At 50.7% G+C, this 17,344-nt stretch overlaps 7 protein-coding genes across 7 annotated transcripts; 3 read left to right on the plus strand and 4 right to left on the minus strand.

Moving 5' to 3' along the window:
- Positions 1-716: 716 nt before the first annotated feature.
- Positions 717-1,475, plus strand: AUEXF2481DRAFT_27667 (uncharacterized protein; the record flags this gene model as incomplete). Its single annotated transcript, XM_013490347.1, has 1 exon — positions 717-1,475. One exon carries the CDS (start codon positions 717-719, stop codon positions 1,473-1,475), a length of 759 nt encoding a protein of 252 aa, XP_013345801.1.
- Positions 1,476-2,032: 557 nt separating this feature from the next.
- Positions 2,033-3,713, minus strand: AUEXF2481DRAFT_3235 (uncharacterized protein; the record flags this gene model as incomplete). The annotated part of the gene is made up of 4 exons (XM_013490243.1): positions 2,033-2,386; positions 2,436-2,552; positions 2,607-3,102; positions 3,181-3,713. The coding sequence occupies 4 exons, from the start codon at positions 3,711-3,713 to the stop codon at positions 2,033-2,035; spliced, it is 1,500 nt and encodes a 499-aa protein (XP_013345697.1).
- Positions 3,714-5,108: 1,395 nt separating this feature from the next.
- Positions 5,109-6,842, plus strand: AUEXF2481DRAFT_27669 (uncharacterized protein; the record flags this gene model as incomplete). The annotated part of the gene is made up of 1 exon (XM_013490348.1): positions 5,109-6,842. One exon carries the CDS (start codon positions 5,109-5,111, stop codon positions 6,840-6,842), a length of 1,734 nt encoding a protein of 577 aa, XP_013345802.1.
- Positions 6,843-8,008: 1,166 nt separating this feature from the next.
- AUEXF2481DRAFT_3237 (uncharacterized protein) lies at positions 8,009-10,063 on the minus strand (the record flags this gene model as incomplete). Its single annotated transcript, XM_013490244.1, has 3 exons — positions 8,009-9,216; positions 9,266-9,718; positions 10,039-10,063. The coding sequence occupies 3 exons, from the start codon at positions 10,061-10,063 to the stop codon at positions 8,009-8,011; spliced, it is 1,686 nt and encodes a 561-aa protein (XP_013345698.1).
- A 336-nt stretch (positions 10,064-10,399) lies between these two features.
- AUEXF2481DRAFT_3238 (uncharacterized protein) lies at positions 10,400-12,060 on the minus strand (the record flags this gene model as incomplete). Its single annotated transcript, XM_013490245.1, has 2 exons — positions 10,400-11,492; positions 11,543-12,060. 2 exons carry the CDS (start codon positions 12,058-12,060, stop codon positions 10,400-10,402), a joined length of 1,611 nt encoding a protein of 536 aa, XP_013345699.1.
- Positions 12,061-12,784: 724 nt separating this feature from the next.
- Positions 12,785-13,725, plus strand: AUEXF2481DRAFT_63653 (uncharacterized protein; the record flags this gene model as incomplete). Its single annotated transcript, XM_013490507.1, has 3 exons — positions 12,785-12,927; positions 13,138-13,321; positions 13,408-13,725. The coding sequence occupies 3 exons, from the start codon at positions 12,785-12,787 to the stop codon at positions 13,723-13,725; spliced, it is 645 nt and encodes a 214-aa protein (XP_013345961.1).
- An 889-nt stretch (positions 13,726-14,614) lies between these two features.
- On the minus strand, positions 14,615-17,335 carry AUEXF2481DRAFT_27673 (uncharacterized protein; the record flags this gene model as incomplete). The annotated part of the gene is made up of 5 exons (XM_013490349.1): positions 14,615-15,502; positions 15,560-16,019; positions 16,195-16,333; positions 16,386-17,148; positions 17,204-17,335. The coding sequence occupies 5 exons, from the start codon at positions 17,333-17,335 to the stop codon at positions 14,615-14,617; spliced, it is 2,382 nt and encodes a 793-aa protein (XP_013345803.1).
- Between the last annotated feature and the right edge of the window lie 9 nt (positions 17,336-17,344).

A 17,344-nucleotide genomic window follows, 5' to 3' on the forward strand; every position in this document is an offset into this window, starting at 1 on the left:
TGCAGATTGCGTTCTTGCAGGCTTTGAAATTGAGACTGATGAGGTGTAGACTATTTCTGTTGCGATGTGAGACGGCGGTGTTTTCAGGCTGGACGGCAGGGAGGAGCAAGCAGACCTTGATATGTCTTGAGTGATGCCCTTGAGTGGAAAGTAGGGAAAGAAGAGAAGGATGAAAATGATTGAGAGATCGGAGTAGTATTGTCTTGCTTACCTTACTAGATACTGTCACGTCATGGATTGCTTACTTGTATAAATGCAGTTGGTGGAAATTATTGCTGCAGGGCTGGTTATAGCGTTGTTGCCTTGACGCAGCTATATAGCATGTGACCATGATAAGGCAACAACTCCACAGGACAGCGCATATAGTAGGCTGTCATCGGGCGGTCGACACGGATACGTCTCGATCGAATATGGCAATTTTACAAGGTGCAGAGGATATCTTGTTTGTACGATGTCTCGAGTTGACTTTGCACTGGTAGCAAGCAAGCATAAGTCATTCTATTTGCAGAGCTCGGTAATGTGATGAACTTCACACTGGCTGAAGGCTTATAAAAGCCTTGCAGACGATGTGGAAGATGTCAAGTGGATCAAGAGAAGAGGCAGAGTGAGGCCAAGAGGCGATGACGATGAATTGGCGGCCACCTTGATGGTGTCGTCAACGCTCAACGCGTGACGCGTCTCTCGTTTTTCGACCTCCCACCAAGAAGCTACCAAAAATGCCACCACCATACCGTCAACCCTCCCAAGTAGGCGCCACAGCAGCAACGAAACGACCATTCAAACCTCCTGTCATCTCAAGAGGCGAAGCAATCTCTTCCTCCAGCGCCAACGCCCCTCCCAAATCCGCTGCTGGAGCGTCAAAAACAGTAGCGACCTCATCCAAAGCCGCCTTCACCACAGGCAACAGACAACCATGGGCCAGCAACACAGCCTCGGGCTTCCAGTCCGCTGGAGCTCAAATCGACAGATCAGACCTCGAAGCCATGCTCATCTCGGATGAAGACGACGACGACGATGACTTTTCCGCTGCTCCCACTCGACGCCCTGCTCCACCCACCACCGTAGAACCAACTGCAAAACGCCAAAAGACACTACCACCAGTACCCACAAGATTACCCTCGCTATCACCGTTATCCTCAGCCATACAGCCAGATCTCGCACCGCTAAAACCACAACACTCCGCTGTCGCCGGCATTGGAGGACCGAAAGACGATATACCGTTACTGCCTTCAGCATTGATAACACGGTTACTGCATGAGAGCTTCGATGACAAAAGTATCAAGATAGGGAAGGATGCTAATGCCTTGACGGCGAGGTATTTGGATTTGTTTGTGAGAGAAGCTGTGGCCAGAGCTACTGAAGTGGCCAAGGAGAGGAAAGAGATGAAAGAGGCTGGTGGACAAGGAGATCAAGAGGTATGGCTCGATGTTCAGGATCTCGAGGAGGTGGCTCCCGGATTGGTACTGGATTTCTGAGCCACCATCTATCAAGTGGAATTGTGTTGTCTGCAGGGCATGGAGGGCATCGAGTCCAATGCTTATTGTCTCGCGCAGAATGGACGCTCTACCCCGATGGTAGAGAATGCCGGACTTTGCCGCCTACTAGAAGAGGGTAAATCTCTAGGTCAGGAAAGAGCGACTCACAAAATGGATAGGGGAGAACGATTCACAAGGACAGGAAGGGGCGACTCACTGGATCAGGAAGGAGTGACTCACCAAATCTGAAACAGAAAGAGGAGTTGAGGAGATGGTGGGTATCATTTAGACACATGAATAATAACTCCACAAAGGATCGGAAAGAGAAAGCCAACCAACGAACGAAGAAATGCACATGATGTTCTTTGGGAATAATCCATCTAGCCTCATTTCATCAGCAATCTAATTCAAAGGCACAAGACTCGGCCAGCATAAGTCTGATGGCATCAGGAGCCTGAATATAGTCTTCAATTGAGATATGAACGGTGAAAGATGAACATGACCACGCATAGTCTGGCTCATCTCACGAGATGTGTAATACTCTCCTTCTGAATCATCTATACCACCACACTACCTCTCGGCAGAATATTCACAGCCAACGGTCCTTTGTCCCAAACCAAATGCGAAGTCTGATTCAACCAATCCTTGTTAGCTTCCTCAGCCAACTCGACATCGAAATGCCAAAGCAAATTGGCAGTGATAAGCCTCATCTCGTGATACGCTAGAGTCAAACCAATACAATTTCTCGGGCCAACGGAGAAGGGCTGCAGAACTTCCTTTTTATCGGCAGCGAACTTCGGGTCGTAGTCTGGATGGGAGGTCTGGAGCCAGCGTTCCGGACAGAATGTCCTGGGCGAGGTGAAGTTGGAGGGGTGGTGGTAGGCTGCGTAGTGGGGGATGCTGACTTTGACCTTTGGGGGAGATTAGTGGGGGCTGATGCAGGTGATGTGATACACATACGTTGGCTGGGATGAAGTGACCACTGATGTTGGCACCAGTTGCGGGGGTAATGCGTCTGATGCCTTCAGGTACGGCAGGGAACATTCTCATGCCCTCTTCCAGACAAGCAGATAGATACTGTTGATACTATGGTCAGCTAAATCCCCACTGTTTCGCCTCGGAGATACTCACAGGCAGTCTGGGCAACGACTCCATAGTGATGTCGTCAATACTCTTGAACGCTCCTCTGATCTCCTTGGTCAACTTCTCCAATACACGCTTGTTGTTCAGCAGATGCCATGTGAGTCCGCACAAACTCGTTGCAGTAGTCTCGGTACCAGCAATCATCAACAGATCGGCATTAGCATACAATTCATCCATGGTCATCTCGGCACCCTCTTCCTTGTGACTGAGCATAAGACCCAACATATCAGGACGCTCAGTCTCCATCTCAAGACGCTTGTTGACCTTGTCGACTGTGTTCTGGTAGGAAGAGTCGATTGAGTCTTGGATATGCTTTGGAATCATCATTGTGGCGAGGCGGAAGAGGAGGGGGAAGTACTGCAGGGCGCGAGATGCGCCGGCGAGCCAGATAGAGACGAAGAGTTGGGAGAGCCAGTCTGAGTATTCCATGTTTTCGCAGAGGCCAAGAGGCTTACCGAACATCAAGTCAGCGATTGTGTCGAAGCTGTTGGTTTGGTCAGTGCCCATGTATTTCAGATATTGGGTGGCCAGCCTCGTGGACAGAGCAGCTTAGAACACTCACGTCACGCAATTGAAGACCTTCGCCATATCAACAGATTTGTTCTCCTTCATTCTCTCCTCCAGTCTTTCTACCATCATTCCAGTGTAGGTAGTCAACATACCCTGCTGCAACTTCAAAGCTCTCTCGCTGAACGCAGGAGCCAACATCTTTCTCTGTCTGCCATGATCTGCACCAGCCAGCAGGATCGACCTCTTGGTGTTCTCGGACAATGCGTACATGGTCCAGTCTTTATTCAATTCAGGCCTCTTGAAGCCATAGATGTCTTTCCAGGCTGGAGTGATAAAAGAGAGCTCATTGGGGGCCATACGGACGATAGGGCCATACTTGAGGTGCCACTCGAGGACTGTCTGAGGCTCGCGACCGTTGATGTTCAGGTAGAGACGAGGCAGAGGAGAGATGGCGTTGAGCAAAGGTCCTGGGTGTTGCGAGAGCGGGTGGAAGTATAGATTGTAAATAGCGTGTGTTGCAAAGTAGAGTACTACGGCCGAAATGGCAAGTGTACCAATGTTCTGGATACTGTCGAGAAGTGCCATTGTTGCGAAGTCCCAAGGTGAAGACGACAAAATTGAAGAGCTGTCGTAGGACAAAATGGTCAGCACACGAGCAGCTGACGCTGGTCGCACCCTATATAACCCATATCATTTCAAGCGTTCCTTGACACGAACACGACGGCAGTGGGTCAGTCATTCTTGGTATCTATAAGTTGATATAAAATTTGGCAAGATTTGCAAAATGCTTTGCCTGATCTATTCTTCCGCCGAGCTCGACCTATCACGATTTATGATTGCTGACCGCTTTCGGCAGACAGCTTAACCTGCATGACTTTCAGAGTGTCGTGTGTCAAATAGATTAATTGTTAGAATAGGCGAAGACACGAAGGATGCGAATGTGGGGTTGCTGGTCAAAGGTTTGATATTGCAGAGGCTGAGACAGGCTCGGTCGTATCTCCGGTGACAGAAATTAAGGAAAACGAACAAAGAGTCGTCAAAGGTGTGTTTTGTGCAATGCTTGTAGTGATAGAAAGATCGTTAGACATGGTGCAGCTGCGAACTGGTTGGTTCAAGCATTGTCGAGTCTTGCAAAGAAAATAATAGTGACTTTCCAAGCTTTCTGGCATGCTTGTAATAGCAGCTTAGCTGTATAGCGAGCATAATCGTCGTTCCATGGCGACAATGGAAATGTGGCTATTTCATGTCAACACTGCAGGCCTCACGTCCAAACATTCTTGGAGACACAGCAGATATAGTGCTTGTCGTGGTGCACGAATAACACAGGTTCCACGGCGTGTTCAGAGAAATCGATCAAGGACGGTGCAGACTGCGAGGCTGGATGACCAACGTGTATTGGCGCAACGGCATGATTGGCGGGCGCGGCTTTCGGAGTCTGGCAGGAAAGCACCCGTGTGGTGGGCTGTGAAGTACGTGCAGGCTGTGTAGTGAGGACGGCGCTTGGCTATGAGTAGATGGCGCAATTCAGTTTCAGCGAAACGCGTGCATTTGGGCTCGAAGGCTGAGTCTTGAAAAGCGAAAAAAACAAGGAGAAGAGTCAAAGTGGCAGAGACGGCTTGGTGGTGACATGGATGATGGCTCGGTGATGGTGCATGCCGTACGTGGTGGAGAGAGAGTTTCTTGGAAAAGCGGCGGGGCCAAGAATGACGCATTGGGACATTTTGGTTGAAAGGCTGGCGACGATTGAGGCACAAGCCATAGCGGCGGCAGGATAAGCATGCTTTCGAGACATTCGGAAAAAGAGCATAGCGCTCCACTATCCATACGCGCATTCCTTCTCTTTTCCTTTCACTCCTGTCCTAGTTGCTTGTGATCCGTGTCTAACTACAACGACCCACGCGACACGTCCAGACAGCATTGCGAGCGCGACGAGAAGCTTATCGCAGCTATCTCTCTACCGTCTCACCAAAACTACCCGCCATGACTTCGTGGTTCACGAGTCCCACACCATACCGCCTGAACGCCGCAAATGCCTTGTCCGCAGGATTCGGAGGTCTGAAGGAGAGGAGATATGCCTCTGCGGCCATGGAGCTGCCTATGATGGCCTTGAACGGCCACACGTCACACCCAGACTTTGCCCACCTGGTGCTGCTGGTCTTTGAAGCAGTGCTGGAAGTGGTATGCGTCAGTCTGCCGGGCTACATTGTGGCCAGACGGGGCATGTTCGACGGCGAGGCTCAGAAGATGGTGGCCAACCTGAACGTCCAACTCTTCACGCCGTGTCTCGTCTTTACCAAACTCGCCTCGCAGCTCAACGCCGACAAGCTCGCCGATCTCGCCGTCATTCCCGTCATCTTCTGTGTGCAGACGCTCGTCTCATGGATCTGCGCTCGTCTCATGTCCAAGGCCTTTGGTTTTGGCAAGAGACAGACCAACTTCGTCATCGCCATGGGCGTCTTTGGAAACTCAAACTCGCTGCCCATCTCGCTCGTCATCTCGCTCTCCAAGACTCTCAAGGGTCTGCACTGGGATCGTGTCCCGCACGACAACGACAACGAAGTCGCCGCAAGAGGAATCCTGTACTTGCTCATCTTCCAACAGCTCGGTCAATTGGTCCGCTGGACCTGGGGCTACAACGTCTTGCTTGCTCCCGCCATCGAGGACACCAAGGCCGCCGACGAAGAAAGAGACAACCTGATCGAGGAGGGAAGATACCGCGACGATATCGACGACGATGACTTGGAGCAGGCCTCGTCTTCCACAAAGAAGACTAGTGGCTCCATCTCTGGCGACGAGTCTCCTCGTACCATCTCGTCCATCGGCTCCGCATCTTCCCACGATGCCTTGCAGCCTGTTGATGGTGAAGTCATGGCTACACCTGCCAACGGAAACCTTGTCGGTACTGGCCCTGGCAACTTCTCCGGCAACCTCGGCCCTCGCCAGCGCTCCACTGGCCACATGACACAGTTCCCCAACTACTCGACTGGCTCAACCGCTGCTACCGAAGCCCCTACTGGCATCAAGGCCAACATCTCACGCTTCTTCGCCAGCATCCGTGCCTCGATCAAGCAATTCTTCAACAACATGTTTGCCAAACTCCCTCCTGGCTTGCAAAAGTTCCTGAGCACCGTCTCGCACTACACCACTCGCTTCGCCTGGGGTGTCTGGGAGTTCATGAACCCTCCTCTCTGGGCCATGATTGCCGCTCTGATTGTCGCTTCCGTCCCTCAACTCCAACACACCTTCTTTGCCCCTCACACCTTTGTCTCCAACTCCGTTACCCGCGCAATCCAGCAGAGCGGTGGTGTCGCCGTCCCTCTGATCCTAGTCGTCCTAGGCGCGAACCTCGCCCGCAACACCCTCCCACAAGAAGAACTCGTCACCACTCCTGAGGGCAAGAAGGAAGAGCGCAATCTCCTCATCGCCGCCCTCGTCAGCCGTATGCTGCTCCCTACCCTCATCATGGCACCATTCCTCGCCATTTTTGCCAAATACGTGCCTGTCAGCATCCTCGACGATCCCATTTTCATCATCGTCTGTTTCTTGCTTACTGGTGCTCCTTCTGCCCTTCAACTTGCCCAGATTTGCCAGCTCAACGGCGTCTTCATGGGCGTCATGTCCAAGTTGTTGCTGCAGAGTTATGTGGTCTGGATATTGCCCAGTACACTTATTTTGGTCATGCTTGCTTTGGAGGTTGTCGAGTGGGCTGCCTGATGATAGAGAAGGCAAGGGTTCAAGAGTGGATAGTCAACATAGACCTTTCTCAAATTGTATTTTTAATGGTTTACCCTCCTCCATGTTCCATGCAGCGTTCTTGTATATCATGATCCATGTCTACTTTTCTCGTTCTTCTACACTCTCTTTCTGACCGCTTATGCAACTCTCTTTCTGGCAAGTGCAATCCACTATGTCCTCCGATCTTTCAGCAACCAACCCATTCCACCACTCCACAGCATCAACAGCAATCCGATCCAACACCAACTCCTCCACTCCCCCCCGGTCTCTCCCTCTCCAAATACAGCTGATGCATTTCCTCCATAGTTTCCCTACTTCCTTTGCACTTTCCCCTAAACTCCCTATCCTCATGCGCCTCATTCTTCAACATGGCTTCTTGATACTTTTTTGTTGAATCTTCGCAGCCAAGCCATGACCGTTGGAGAAGAGATATAAGTTCACAGGGTTCGGAGGAGAGTCTGAATCTTTTCTTACCGTAGTATTCGGCGAGGATGAGTTCTTCGGTTTGTGTTGATACCGAAAAGTTGGTCGTTATTTTAGGCCTATCATTGCGGATAATGTGAGGCCGCGGTATTGGAGTTTTTTTTTTGGGAGGGGGTGAGGGGGGTTTTCATGCGTGTGCGGACGCTTTCGAAGGTTATGGACTTTTGGGGAGGAGACATTGGTGATGTGGTTGTGTGGATGTGGTGAGATGGTCTGGGTATTTTGGAGGTTTGGTGTGGGAAAGCGGAGTGTTGGATGGAGATGTAGAGATGAGATAGAGTGGTGCTGGGCTGTCTATGGTGCCTACACACGAAGCTCATATTAGGATTCCCGTGGCTGATGGGATGTCTAATGTAGACTCTATCGAAAAGATGACAGAGTCACCATTGTCTGCATGCGGTAAATCGTGTGTGCAAGTTCGGAGCGATGGATCAACGTAGTGTTATAGAGTGGCTCGTGGCGCTCATGAACGAATTACTTGTCTAGACGGCAAACGGTCATTCCGTACGTAAGGGATCAAGTCTCAGACTGGTACTCGATCGTCGTCTCTGACAAGTTCTTGAATACATACTCGACGAAGGAGAATGAGTTCAATAGCTGAGGCGTTTACACGAGAGTGTTCGCGTCGTGCAGGTTTCGTTTGGATGGAATAAGCCAAATCTTCAATACTCAAAACTTCCAATCGTCCCCGCCGTCCCTTTGCCCCTGAATGTGTCCTGCAACCCCTGCTCTTTCTCTCCTTCATCCTCTGAATCCACAGGTAACTCGTCAGAAATTCTTAATTCAGGCAATGGCGTCCTTCCACTGAGAATGTCATACAAAGAATCTTCTTCATTATCTCCTTGCTCTTCCGATCCCACCACATCAGCCGAAAACTGCGGTTCCGCCGGTGATGAAGGAGGAGAAGGAGCGCCAAAGGGGTAAGCAAGAATCCAACCACGTCGTTTTGTCGTTATGAGAATTGTGGAGGAGGTTGCCCAGTGGATGTTTATGAGCTCGGTTACTGTGGTTGAGGATGTCGATGATGATGCAGAGGTGCTGAAAGGATGAGTAATGTGGAGAGGTGCATTTATTTCTCCTACGGTGGAGGAGAGGTAGATTTGATTGTCTTCTGTGTGGGTGAGTAGGAGGCCGGAGATTGTGGGATGCCATTGCAGTTTCTTGATTGTGGTGTGATGGTGGAAGACAATCAGACTGCCTCGATCATCGTACTTTTCTGCTTCATCTTCCGCCATAGTAGTGTTTTGGGTTTGAGAAGCAAAGATGGGTTTGGACGATGGTAGTGTCCACACAAGTACCGTTTCAGGGAAAGCTTCGAGACGGAAAGCAAGATACCTGCCAGTAGCGTCGAGTTTCATCTCTAGGGCTGGTGAGTAAGATGATAGAAGTTGAGATGTTGTGTCGTCGCTATTTCCGAGATAAGCCCAATTACGGTCGCCCTTACTGCTCACTTGCTCGCGGTATACAGCACTTGTGTCTTCTTCTACCATAGCCCACGGATCCAATGTGTGAATAGGGGAGAAAGTTGTGGTAGAGAGGATAGTTATACTGCCATCCGCATTGGCGAGAGCAAGGTGGTTGGGGCCCCAAGATTGACGCAGAGGACCAAGTGTGTAAGTCTCTTCAGAAGGTGTTGAGGTCGTTGAAGGATAGCTGCGGTAATAGTTGCCATCTGTAGTGTATATGTGTATGGCAGAACCTGGTGCACTGAGCGGTGTGTCAAGTATACTGATCCATTTGCCAGAAGGACTCCAAGCCAGTGACTGAGCGTCCGTTGTCGGTAGACTTATCGTCGTGAAAGGTGTAGTGGATGAAGACAGGACCAACGACAGAATATCTGTGGCCGAAGTACGACACAACATCGCAAGTACTGTTTCTGTCAGTCGTAATTCCCTGCCAAATCATACAAATCGACATACCTTCAGCTTTTCCCTTGATTCTTCTGATCCCCCACGCAGCCTTCAGACTCCCAATCCCTGTCTTCAACTCTCCAATTTCTGTGACTCGTCCTCTTCCTACCTCAAAAATGCCAACTCTGCCAAATTCCCACACCACAACCACGTCTTCGCCAAAAACGTCCACAATAGCGATTCTACCCAAGCTAGCACTTCCGTTGGCGATCTTGACACGACTGGAAGTATTTGCTAGACTGTAAAGTGATACATGGCTGCTGGTCTGGAGAATGACGGACAGCGAACAGGGCGTCCAATGAATCACAGGCGCTTCTGTGGATCGTGTGGTCGGTGCGGTTGAGTTGTCGATGGGAAAGGAGGATGCGATGGTTAGAGTTGATGCGTAGTAGACGTATAGATGGTCGGGTGTTAAGCCAGCGATATAATGACCATCAGGTGACGGCGAAGCATGTGTTGTCGCTGCGAGAGATGGGTCAACGACGATACAATTGCAGTAGATCTCAGGTATAACGCAGGAACATCGGGGGTAGCATGACCCTCGTACTCAATTCTGACAATTTTACCAGAAGCCACTCATAGCAGCTAATAGTGACTTGGGTTCAGAGACGATAGGAAAGACTGCTCTCTCGTGGTCGGATCGATGCTTGTGACAATCATACTCGATCACCCCAGGCACGCAGAATCAACATTGCATCAAGTGCGAGATTCTTATTTTTTATCCTCTGAATGGGAAGATGGAGCAGAGAAGCTGACGATGAGAAGAAAAGATAACAACTTACATTCTACTAGATCAGAAACATCCATCATTGATTTTGACAACAAGGTTTATGAGAAATTGGTTGTTCGCGGTTTCGGCGACAATCAAGTGTTTGTTGATGTCTCGATCATGTTGCGTGGGGAGATTTGCCGCACCGCAGTTTTTGCCGATGTGACAGGGTCACCATTCGAGATGCGCGCGAAAAGATGAAAAGGCCTCTCTCAATCTTGGATCGACAAATTAAGCTTGAGACCAACAGAAGAGATTGATAATAGAAGTATGGATAGATGAAGCATTTTCAGGTTGGAAGAACCAGTAACTATGTAGGGTATAAGTAACGCCGCCATAAACAAATAGGTAATCTAGAAAAATAAACACAATCATCAAGCCGCACTACGCTCTTGTGAGACTGGGCTTTGAGAATCCCGCCTTGTGTCCGGAGGAGTCTTGTGTTCGTCAGACTCGTGAATCACGCCAATGAATCCTATCACTGGTTTCCTTCCACTGAGACCAACGTTCCTAGATTTTGCGGACGCAAGTGATGGCAGCGATCCACTGCTTAACCTAAAAGCAGCTACCCTTTTGGCTGCTTGCTCTTCCAAAGCACGTGCAAAGAATGGGTCGATGGCCGCACCTGCAGCGGAAGCGGCATGTAATACAGGTGCGTAATTGATCATATCAGGTCGCAAAGTATTGACATTGCCAAGACCGGTTTGTGCATCCAGGCCTCCAGAAAAGAAAGGATTGTCATCAGAGTTCGTGCTGGGTCTACTAGCGAAGAATGGATTCTCTTCCGCCTTGGAAGGCGTGTCTTGTTTGGATGGAGTTTCGGATGCCGAAGTTTGGATGTGTAACGAGCTTCCCCTCCGTTGGGCAATGGGCTTCTTGATGGATTTAATAGTGTCGGCGCTCTCCGCTTTTTTGGTCAGGGACATACGGTCCTGGGCTGGTTGAGGTGCAGAACTTGGCACACCAAATCGCAGTCCATGTCGGAGAAGGTTACGATTCAGACGAACTTCTTTTCGAATACGCTTGTACTCGGCGTAGTCATCCAACTCGCCCGCAGTTGGGTGTTGCAGCACCGGATCAATCGGTGGCTCTGAAGTCAAACGGTCAAACGAAATGTGATAGTTAATGGCTTTCGTTGTCGGGTCTTGGACGATTCGCCATCCAGAAACCTTGTACAGACCATCGTACCTGATGCCAGCGCGTGGAGCCCAGAAGCTGCGGAGGGTATGACTCCGGAGGACACGAACGGGTTGTCTGGAAGCAAGCGTACCTGCGCAAAGGCGATATCGTCTAGCATCTCCAGGCGTTGAGCGGTACGTGAAGTGTGCTGGATCTTTACAGTCAAGCTCATCGCCATCTGCTAATAGTAAGGCGTAGGCCTGTTGGAAGCAGGTAGTGACGCAGCTATCGGATGTAGTGCTGGCGATGATACCATCATGAAACGCGAATATGGGGTTGATCCACCAGCTGAGATTTGTTAGATGCTGTGTCACGAGCAGGGACAGGATAACACTCACTCTCCAGGCTTGAATCCGAGGTCTCCGTTCCGCCTTGCGAAATTCGGATTGACCCATGAAGTCTCCTTTCGTGACCATTTAACAAGCAATACTTCTCGCTGAACATCCTCGGGCGTGCTGATGCCATGTAACCTGCCGCCTGTGTCGTAAAGATTGACCTTGATATGTGAAAGTGGACCCCATTCTGATTCCCACTTGTGGATAATCTCTTCGGCTTCCTCAATAAGTCTGACTGGCCATCTGGTAGCGCGTCTAGCGATGTCGATAAGAGCCAGGTGTATGCGAGATTCGCGAACACTCTCAAGAGTCGGCAAGGATGTCCGCAATTGCTCGAAGAATTTAAACAGGACAATAACAGTATCCGGCCGTAGGGTATCCGGACCATTCCGAGCGACAAGAGGATCCAGCTCATCACGAATCCATGAGACGCGACCTTTGAGATATGTAAGATCCAATATTGAGGATTGCTCAATCCGAGAAGGTAGCTTCCAAGCAGAGAATCCGGATTGGTCAACCATGGCGGAAGAATATAGAGGTCATCAAGGGAGGCGAATCGTCAGTCTGCTTTGCACGAGATGTTCTAAGTACGGTTCAAACGTTGGGAAGGAGCAAGACGGTAGCACTTGGTTAGGATGGAAAGACTGCAGCGACAGGACAATAAAGGAATCAGGGCGTGTATATAGCGAGTGCCTAAGAGCTACAGAATTAATCTCGCCAAAGCACGGGGGAGTCTCGATCGGCACAGTTGTGATTAAGTGATGCGATGATGTCTACGTGAAGTTACACTTTACAATTGTCTCGCAATTGCATCTGGACGTCGGAGGGTGGGAGATTGAATTCAACGGCGATGACAATTCGGCAGCAGCAGTGAAATAACGTCGAGCAGCGATGCATGCATAGTATGATATATACCATCGTGAGGCACGGCAGGTGACTATCATCCGATCGAAGGCATCGGGTAGAGAGGAAAGATGGACACGGATGGACAGGGCAGTGAGGGAGCATTGACACGCAAGTGGTCGCGGCCGGCGAGGTGAGAAGCCGACGACGACTCAGCGAGCGACGGGTGGTGCCAAGTCTGGGAGACGGAAAAACGCCGGCTTCACTAGCGGCGGAATTTGCGAAAGCCCACACTCCGGTCAGACAGAATTTGCGCGTCGAAAGTGATTGACGAAGCGACTTCTCGACAACCAACGCCAAACTCGCCCATTTCCCGTCCCTCCCCCTCAACACATCGCCAAAATGTCTGACGCCGGAGAAATCGAAGTCGAGCAGCCCCAGGGCTACCCCGTCCTGCCCAAGGAGGTTGCCTCCGAGATTGGCAGCGTCAAGCTGTTCAACAAGTGGAGCTACGAGGATGTCGAGATCAGAGATATCTCTTTGACGTGAGTCTGCGCACTCCTCTGCGACAGCGGGATGGTCATTGTCAGTCTGCGAATGGAAGAAAGAGACGGATGCAAAGAGCTGGGACACGCGCGCCTGCAGGTCTTGCAAGAGAGACACATCGAGACACCATACAGACTGGCAACAGACGCACCTTCGAGGCAGAGGAAGTATCGGCACGCGCAAGCACTTAGCTGACCCTCATACCTCAGCGACTACATCCAGATCCGTCAGCCCGTCTACACTCCCCACTCTGCCGGTCGTTACGCCCAGAAGAGATTCCGCAAGGCCCAGTGCCCCATCATTGAGCGTCTTACCAACGCCCTCATGATGAACGGCCGCAACAACGGAAAGAAGATCATGGCCGTCCGCATTGTCGCCCACGCCTTCGAGATCGTGCGTTGAGTTGTCCTCTGCTCAGACTGCTACCCTTGTGTGGTCTGTGCTACATATTGGTTGTCAGGAACTAACAATCCACCCAGGTTCACATCATGACCGACCAGAACCCCATCCAGATCGCCGTCGACGCTATCGTCAACTGCGGTCCCCGTGAGGACTCCACCCGTATTGGTTCCGCCGGTACCGTCCGTCGCCAGGCCGTCGATGTCTCTCCCCTCCGCCGTGTCAACCAGGCTATTGCCCTCCTGACCATCGGTGCCCGTGAGGCCGCTTTCCGCAACGTCAAGTCCGTTGCCGAGTGCCTCGCTGAGGAGCTCATCAACGCCGCCAAGGGTTCTTCCAACTCCTACGCCATCAAGAAGAAGGACGAGCTCGAGCGTGTCGCCAAGTCCAACCGATAAACGTATCGCCTGGGCAGGCTGCATGGGAGGGAAAGGATTTGTTGGTTCGAATCAAAAAAACATACAGAGAATGGCATGGCTTGTCTTTTTTTCACTTTCAGTGCTGCTTTGTCACAACATCTCTGTTGTCCAGTCCAATCGACCTTTCTTTCCTGGATGTGAGACGACAAAAACATTCCCTCTGGATGAGGTGTATCGTTCCGTGTGATCTAACAGGGCTGGAAAACATGGGCGTTCTCTTTTCTTCCTTTTTAACGATTTGATGCTATGCCAGAAGGCTGGCCACAGGTCGAGAATGCAAAAGCAAAATCTTCAACTTTTCACATCCACTCTGTCCTGCTTCTGCTCCTGTGCTGACTCGATCGACTTAATTGTATGACCGCTGGTGATATGAAATCCACGTCTCTTTCTACTCTTCTCATCACGCACATCATACACCTTGTAGGCATTCAAATATCGACACCTGTTAGTACTTACTCATCGCCGTCTGGGCTCAAATCTGACCATCCAGTACTCTCCTGACTACCAGCAGCAAGTCCAACTGTTTTCGTGTTGACTGTATAACCATCTTCTTGTCTCAATCAACGGAATGCTTCATCTGTCCGATCACCTAAAAAGCAGGACAAGGATATGGGTTTGCAAGTTTTGGACATCATTACTAGCATTTCGAACAAAAACTTAGGTACAACAGAAGAAGAGAAGAACCCAAGAACAAAGACACCAACCAGAACCAACACCTTCCCGACCCATCTTCCAAGAAACGCCGTGCTGCAAACCCACCAGATCCCTAGAAGAACACACGAAGAAGAGGGAGTTTCTCCAAGACTCGAAAGTTCAAAGCCAGAAGAAAGAAAAACTTTGTACAAGAAAGGCGATCTCAGAATACATCTCAAGGTCCACGACTCTTAGATCTCGAACCCACACTGCCAGCTCCAGGGGGCGCAGAGGCATCTCTCCCAAGCCTTCTCGGTGTAGCCATTCCAGCAGCACCGTTACTCCTTGCCCTACCTCTTCTTTCTCTGATTGCAGCAAGAGCGGCTTCCCTATCAATAGGCGTGTTCAAGAAGTCTGGGATATTTGGGTGCGAGGCGGGTGTTGAGCAAGAGATTGTCATTGGGGTCTTGAGGTGGTGGGGAGGTGCGCTGACTGTGCGGGATGATGGGTTTGGCGTGCGAGGGGGTTGGAGCAGAGGCAGGGAGTTTTCCTTGTCGCTGGTTGAAGAGGAATCGTCTTCGTCGTTGAAGTTTATGGGGACGCGGAGAGTTTGCTTTGTGTGCGCTGACGGCCGCGGAGGGGATGTGGTGTGTTGAGGTGAGTCGTGGGCGATTGGGGTGCTTGAGTGGCTGCGGACTGGTGTATGGTTGGAGCTTGGTCGCGTGATCTCGGGCTCGGGGCTGTCCTCGACAGCGTAGTCATTGTCTTCAGCCATAGCTTCGTCCTCTTGCTTTTTCGGGGTGTCGATTTCGATGTCAAAGTCGTCGAGTGACTCCTGAGGAAGCTGGACATTTGGTGTAACCCGTTGTTGCTTTGCAAGAAGCTCTAGGTGCTTGTCCTTCTGAGCTTGAAGAGCCACAATGTGATCAATTTCCAAGAAAGCAATCAAATCGTTTGAATCAGCGCGCAGCTTCTTCTCCCAATCGACCTCTTCTTGTAGTAGTTGTTGCTGTCTCCAATGCAGCTTCTCGCGCTCCATGTATTCCTTCTGCATCTTGCGCAGTTGCTCTTCGTGCTTAACTTTCTGCTGCTTGAAACGCTCCTTGGCCTTTTCGTACTTTTTCTGTCATGTCCGGTCAGTTGTGCGTCAAACAAGCAAGATCATGTGTGTTGGTCGTACCTCGTACTCGTCAAGTCTTTGGCGCAAGTCCATCTTTTCGCGCAGGCGCTCCTCTGCCATATCCCTCTGTTCCCGGAGCTCGTCGCGCAAGCCCGTAGCTTCAGTCTCTGCCTCCTCGCGTGCCATCTCGGCCCTTCTCAAGGCAGCTTCCAGTCGTCGTACTGCGCGCTTTGCGCTATCTTCATCGCGATCCTTGACTTCGAGAGTGGTGAAGCGATCGACCAGGGCATTAACCGACATGTCGGGGGCGCTATGTGATGATCCCATGAGGAATTTGAATGGTGATGTGACTGCGACGTGCATCGTGCCGCCTGATCGTGAAGGCGACGCCATGACAGTTGTGTGGATATTGATGCTGATAGCTAGGTGTGTTGAGTGTGGAATGGCTAGGCTGACGAGTATCTGCTGTATACCGGAGCTTGTGCGGAAAGATTTGGCTGCCTCGAGTAAACAGCCGTTGCTGGGCAACAGCACAGACCAGCTGCCACTTCCACCATCGTCGCCACCTCCAGACTACTCTCCGAATCACTCCATCGACTTCTGACCACACCGCCACCTATCCTGGTCTCCGACCATATACGATGTACCTATGCTTGATTGATCCTGCTGCTCGTAGGACTTTGGTCGCAACTTACGCTTGATCTTGAATCTGCCAATTTGAGTCCTTCATCTCCCGGCGCAATCCAGCGAGGAACAATTCTACTTCTGGGACTGACCACCCTGCGCGGGTCAGAGATGCCATGGTGATTCCTTGTAATCCCATCTTGAGCTGTTCTATACATCAATCAGCCATCTGGCCGTGTTTTACCATTCGGCATCCACTCACCAACATGCCAGAATCCAATGGCCTTGAGTCGCTTGTCGGATGGCCAGGTCCCCCATGGTACCGGCCTCACAACCTCTACCACATCCTCAAATCCTGCAGCTAGAAGCATTTGCTTGAACTTGGACGCTATGCGAATGTCGAAGCCCTTCTTCGCTAAGATGCTACCCTGTATCGCAAACCACTCGCTGACCAATGGTGGACCCGATCGACCGTCGAATGCCGGCGCTGGAAGTAGGTCGAGCTCTGCCAACTCAACGTAGCCGCCAGGTCTGAGTGTGTGATATGCTTGTGCAAGCATTGACGGCCAATCTGAAATAGACATGAACATGAATCTGCAGTGCACCAAGTCGAATGAAGATGCCTGCCACAACCATTCTTTCTCAAGATCGTCTATCTCGAAAGCCAGATTCGGCGGGACCCAGCTTGGTTGGACGGGCGAAATATCAAATCCAATGACTTCGGCTGATGGATATTGGTCTGCTGCTTGCATTGCCCAGATACCCGACCCTGTTCCGACATCGAGTATCTTCATTGGATGATCTCCAACAGGAGCGAGGTGAAGACACCCTTCAAGAACGAGCGTCCACATATGGTGCTTCATATCCTCACGATCAAGTTCCGTGTCGTCATTCGGTAGAAGGTATCTTCCACCTCCCATTGCGTGGTACCGCCGTCCGTTCTCCCAGTAATAGTCTTCGATATCGCTGCGGATGCTGCTGTGATAACTTGCAGACGCTGAGCGTCCATAATCGCTGGCTGATGACTGACAAATATCGCTTCAGCAGGATAGATCTCTGCTCGTATGAGCATATACTCACGTTAGCTTCATCATCCTCAGGAAAGTCTTCATCGAAACCATCCGTTTGTCGATTGTCATGGTTGTTTCGCGCTGCAGCAATATTATCTAATCCTGTTGTTGGCTCGCTACTACATTCTGCCCTTGTCGCCATCGTGATATT

Source organism: Aureobasidium subglaciale (genome assembly GCF_000721755.1).
Source record: "Aureobasidium subglaciale EXF-2481 unplaced genomic scaffold scaffold_5, whole genome shotgun sequence".
Taxonomy (NCBI): Eukaryota; Fungi; Ascomycota; class Dothideomycetes; order Dothideales; family Saccotheciaceae; genus Aureobasidium; species Aureobasidium subglaciale.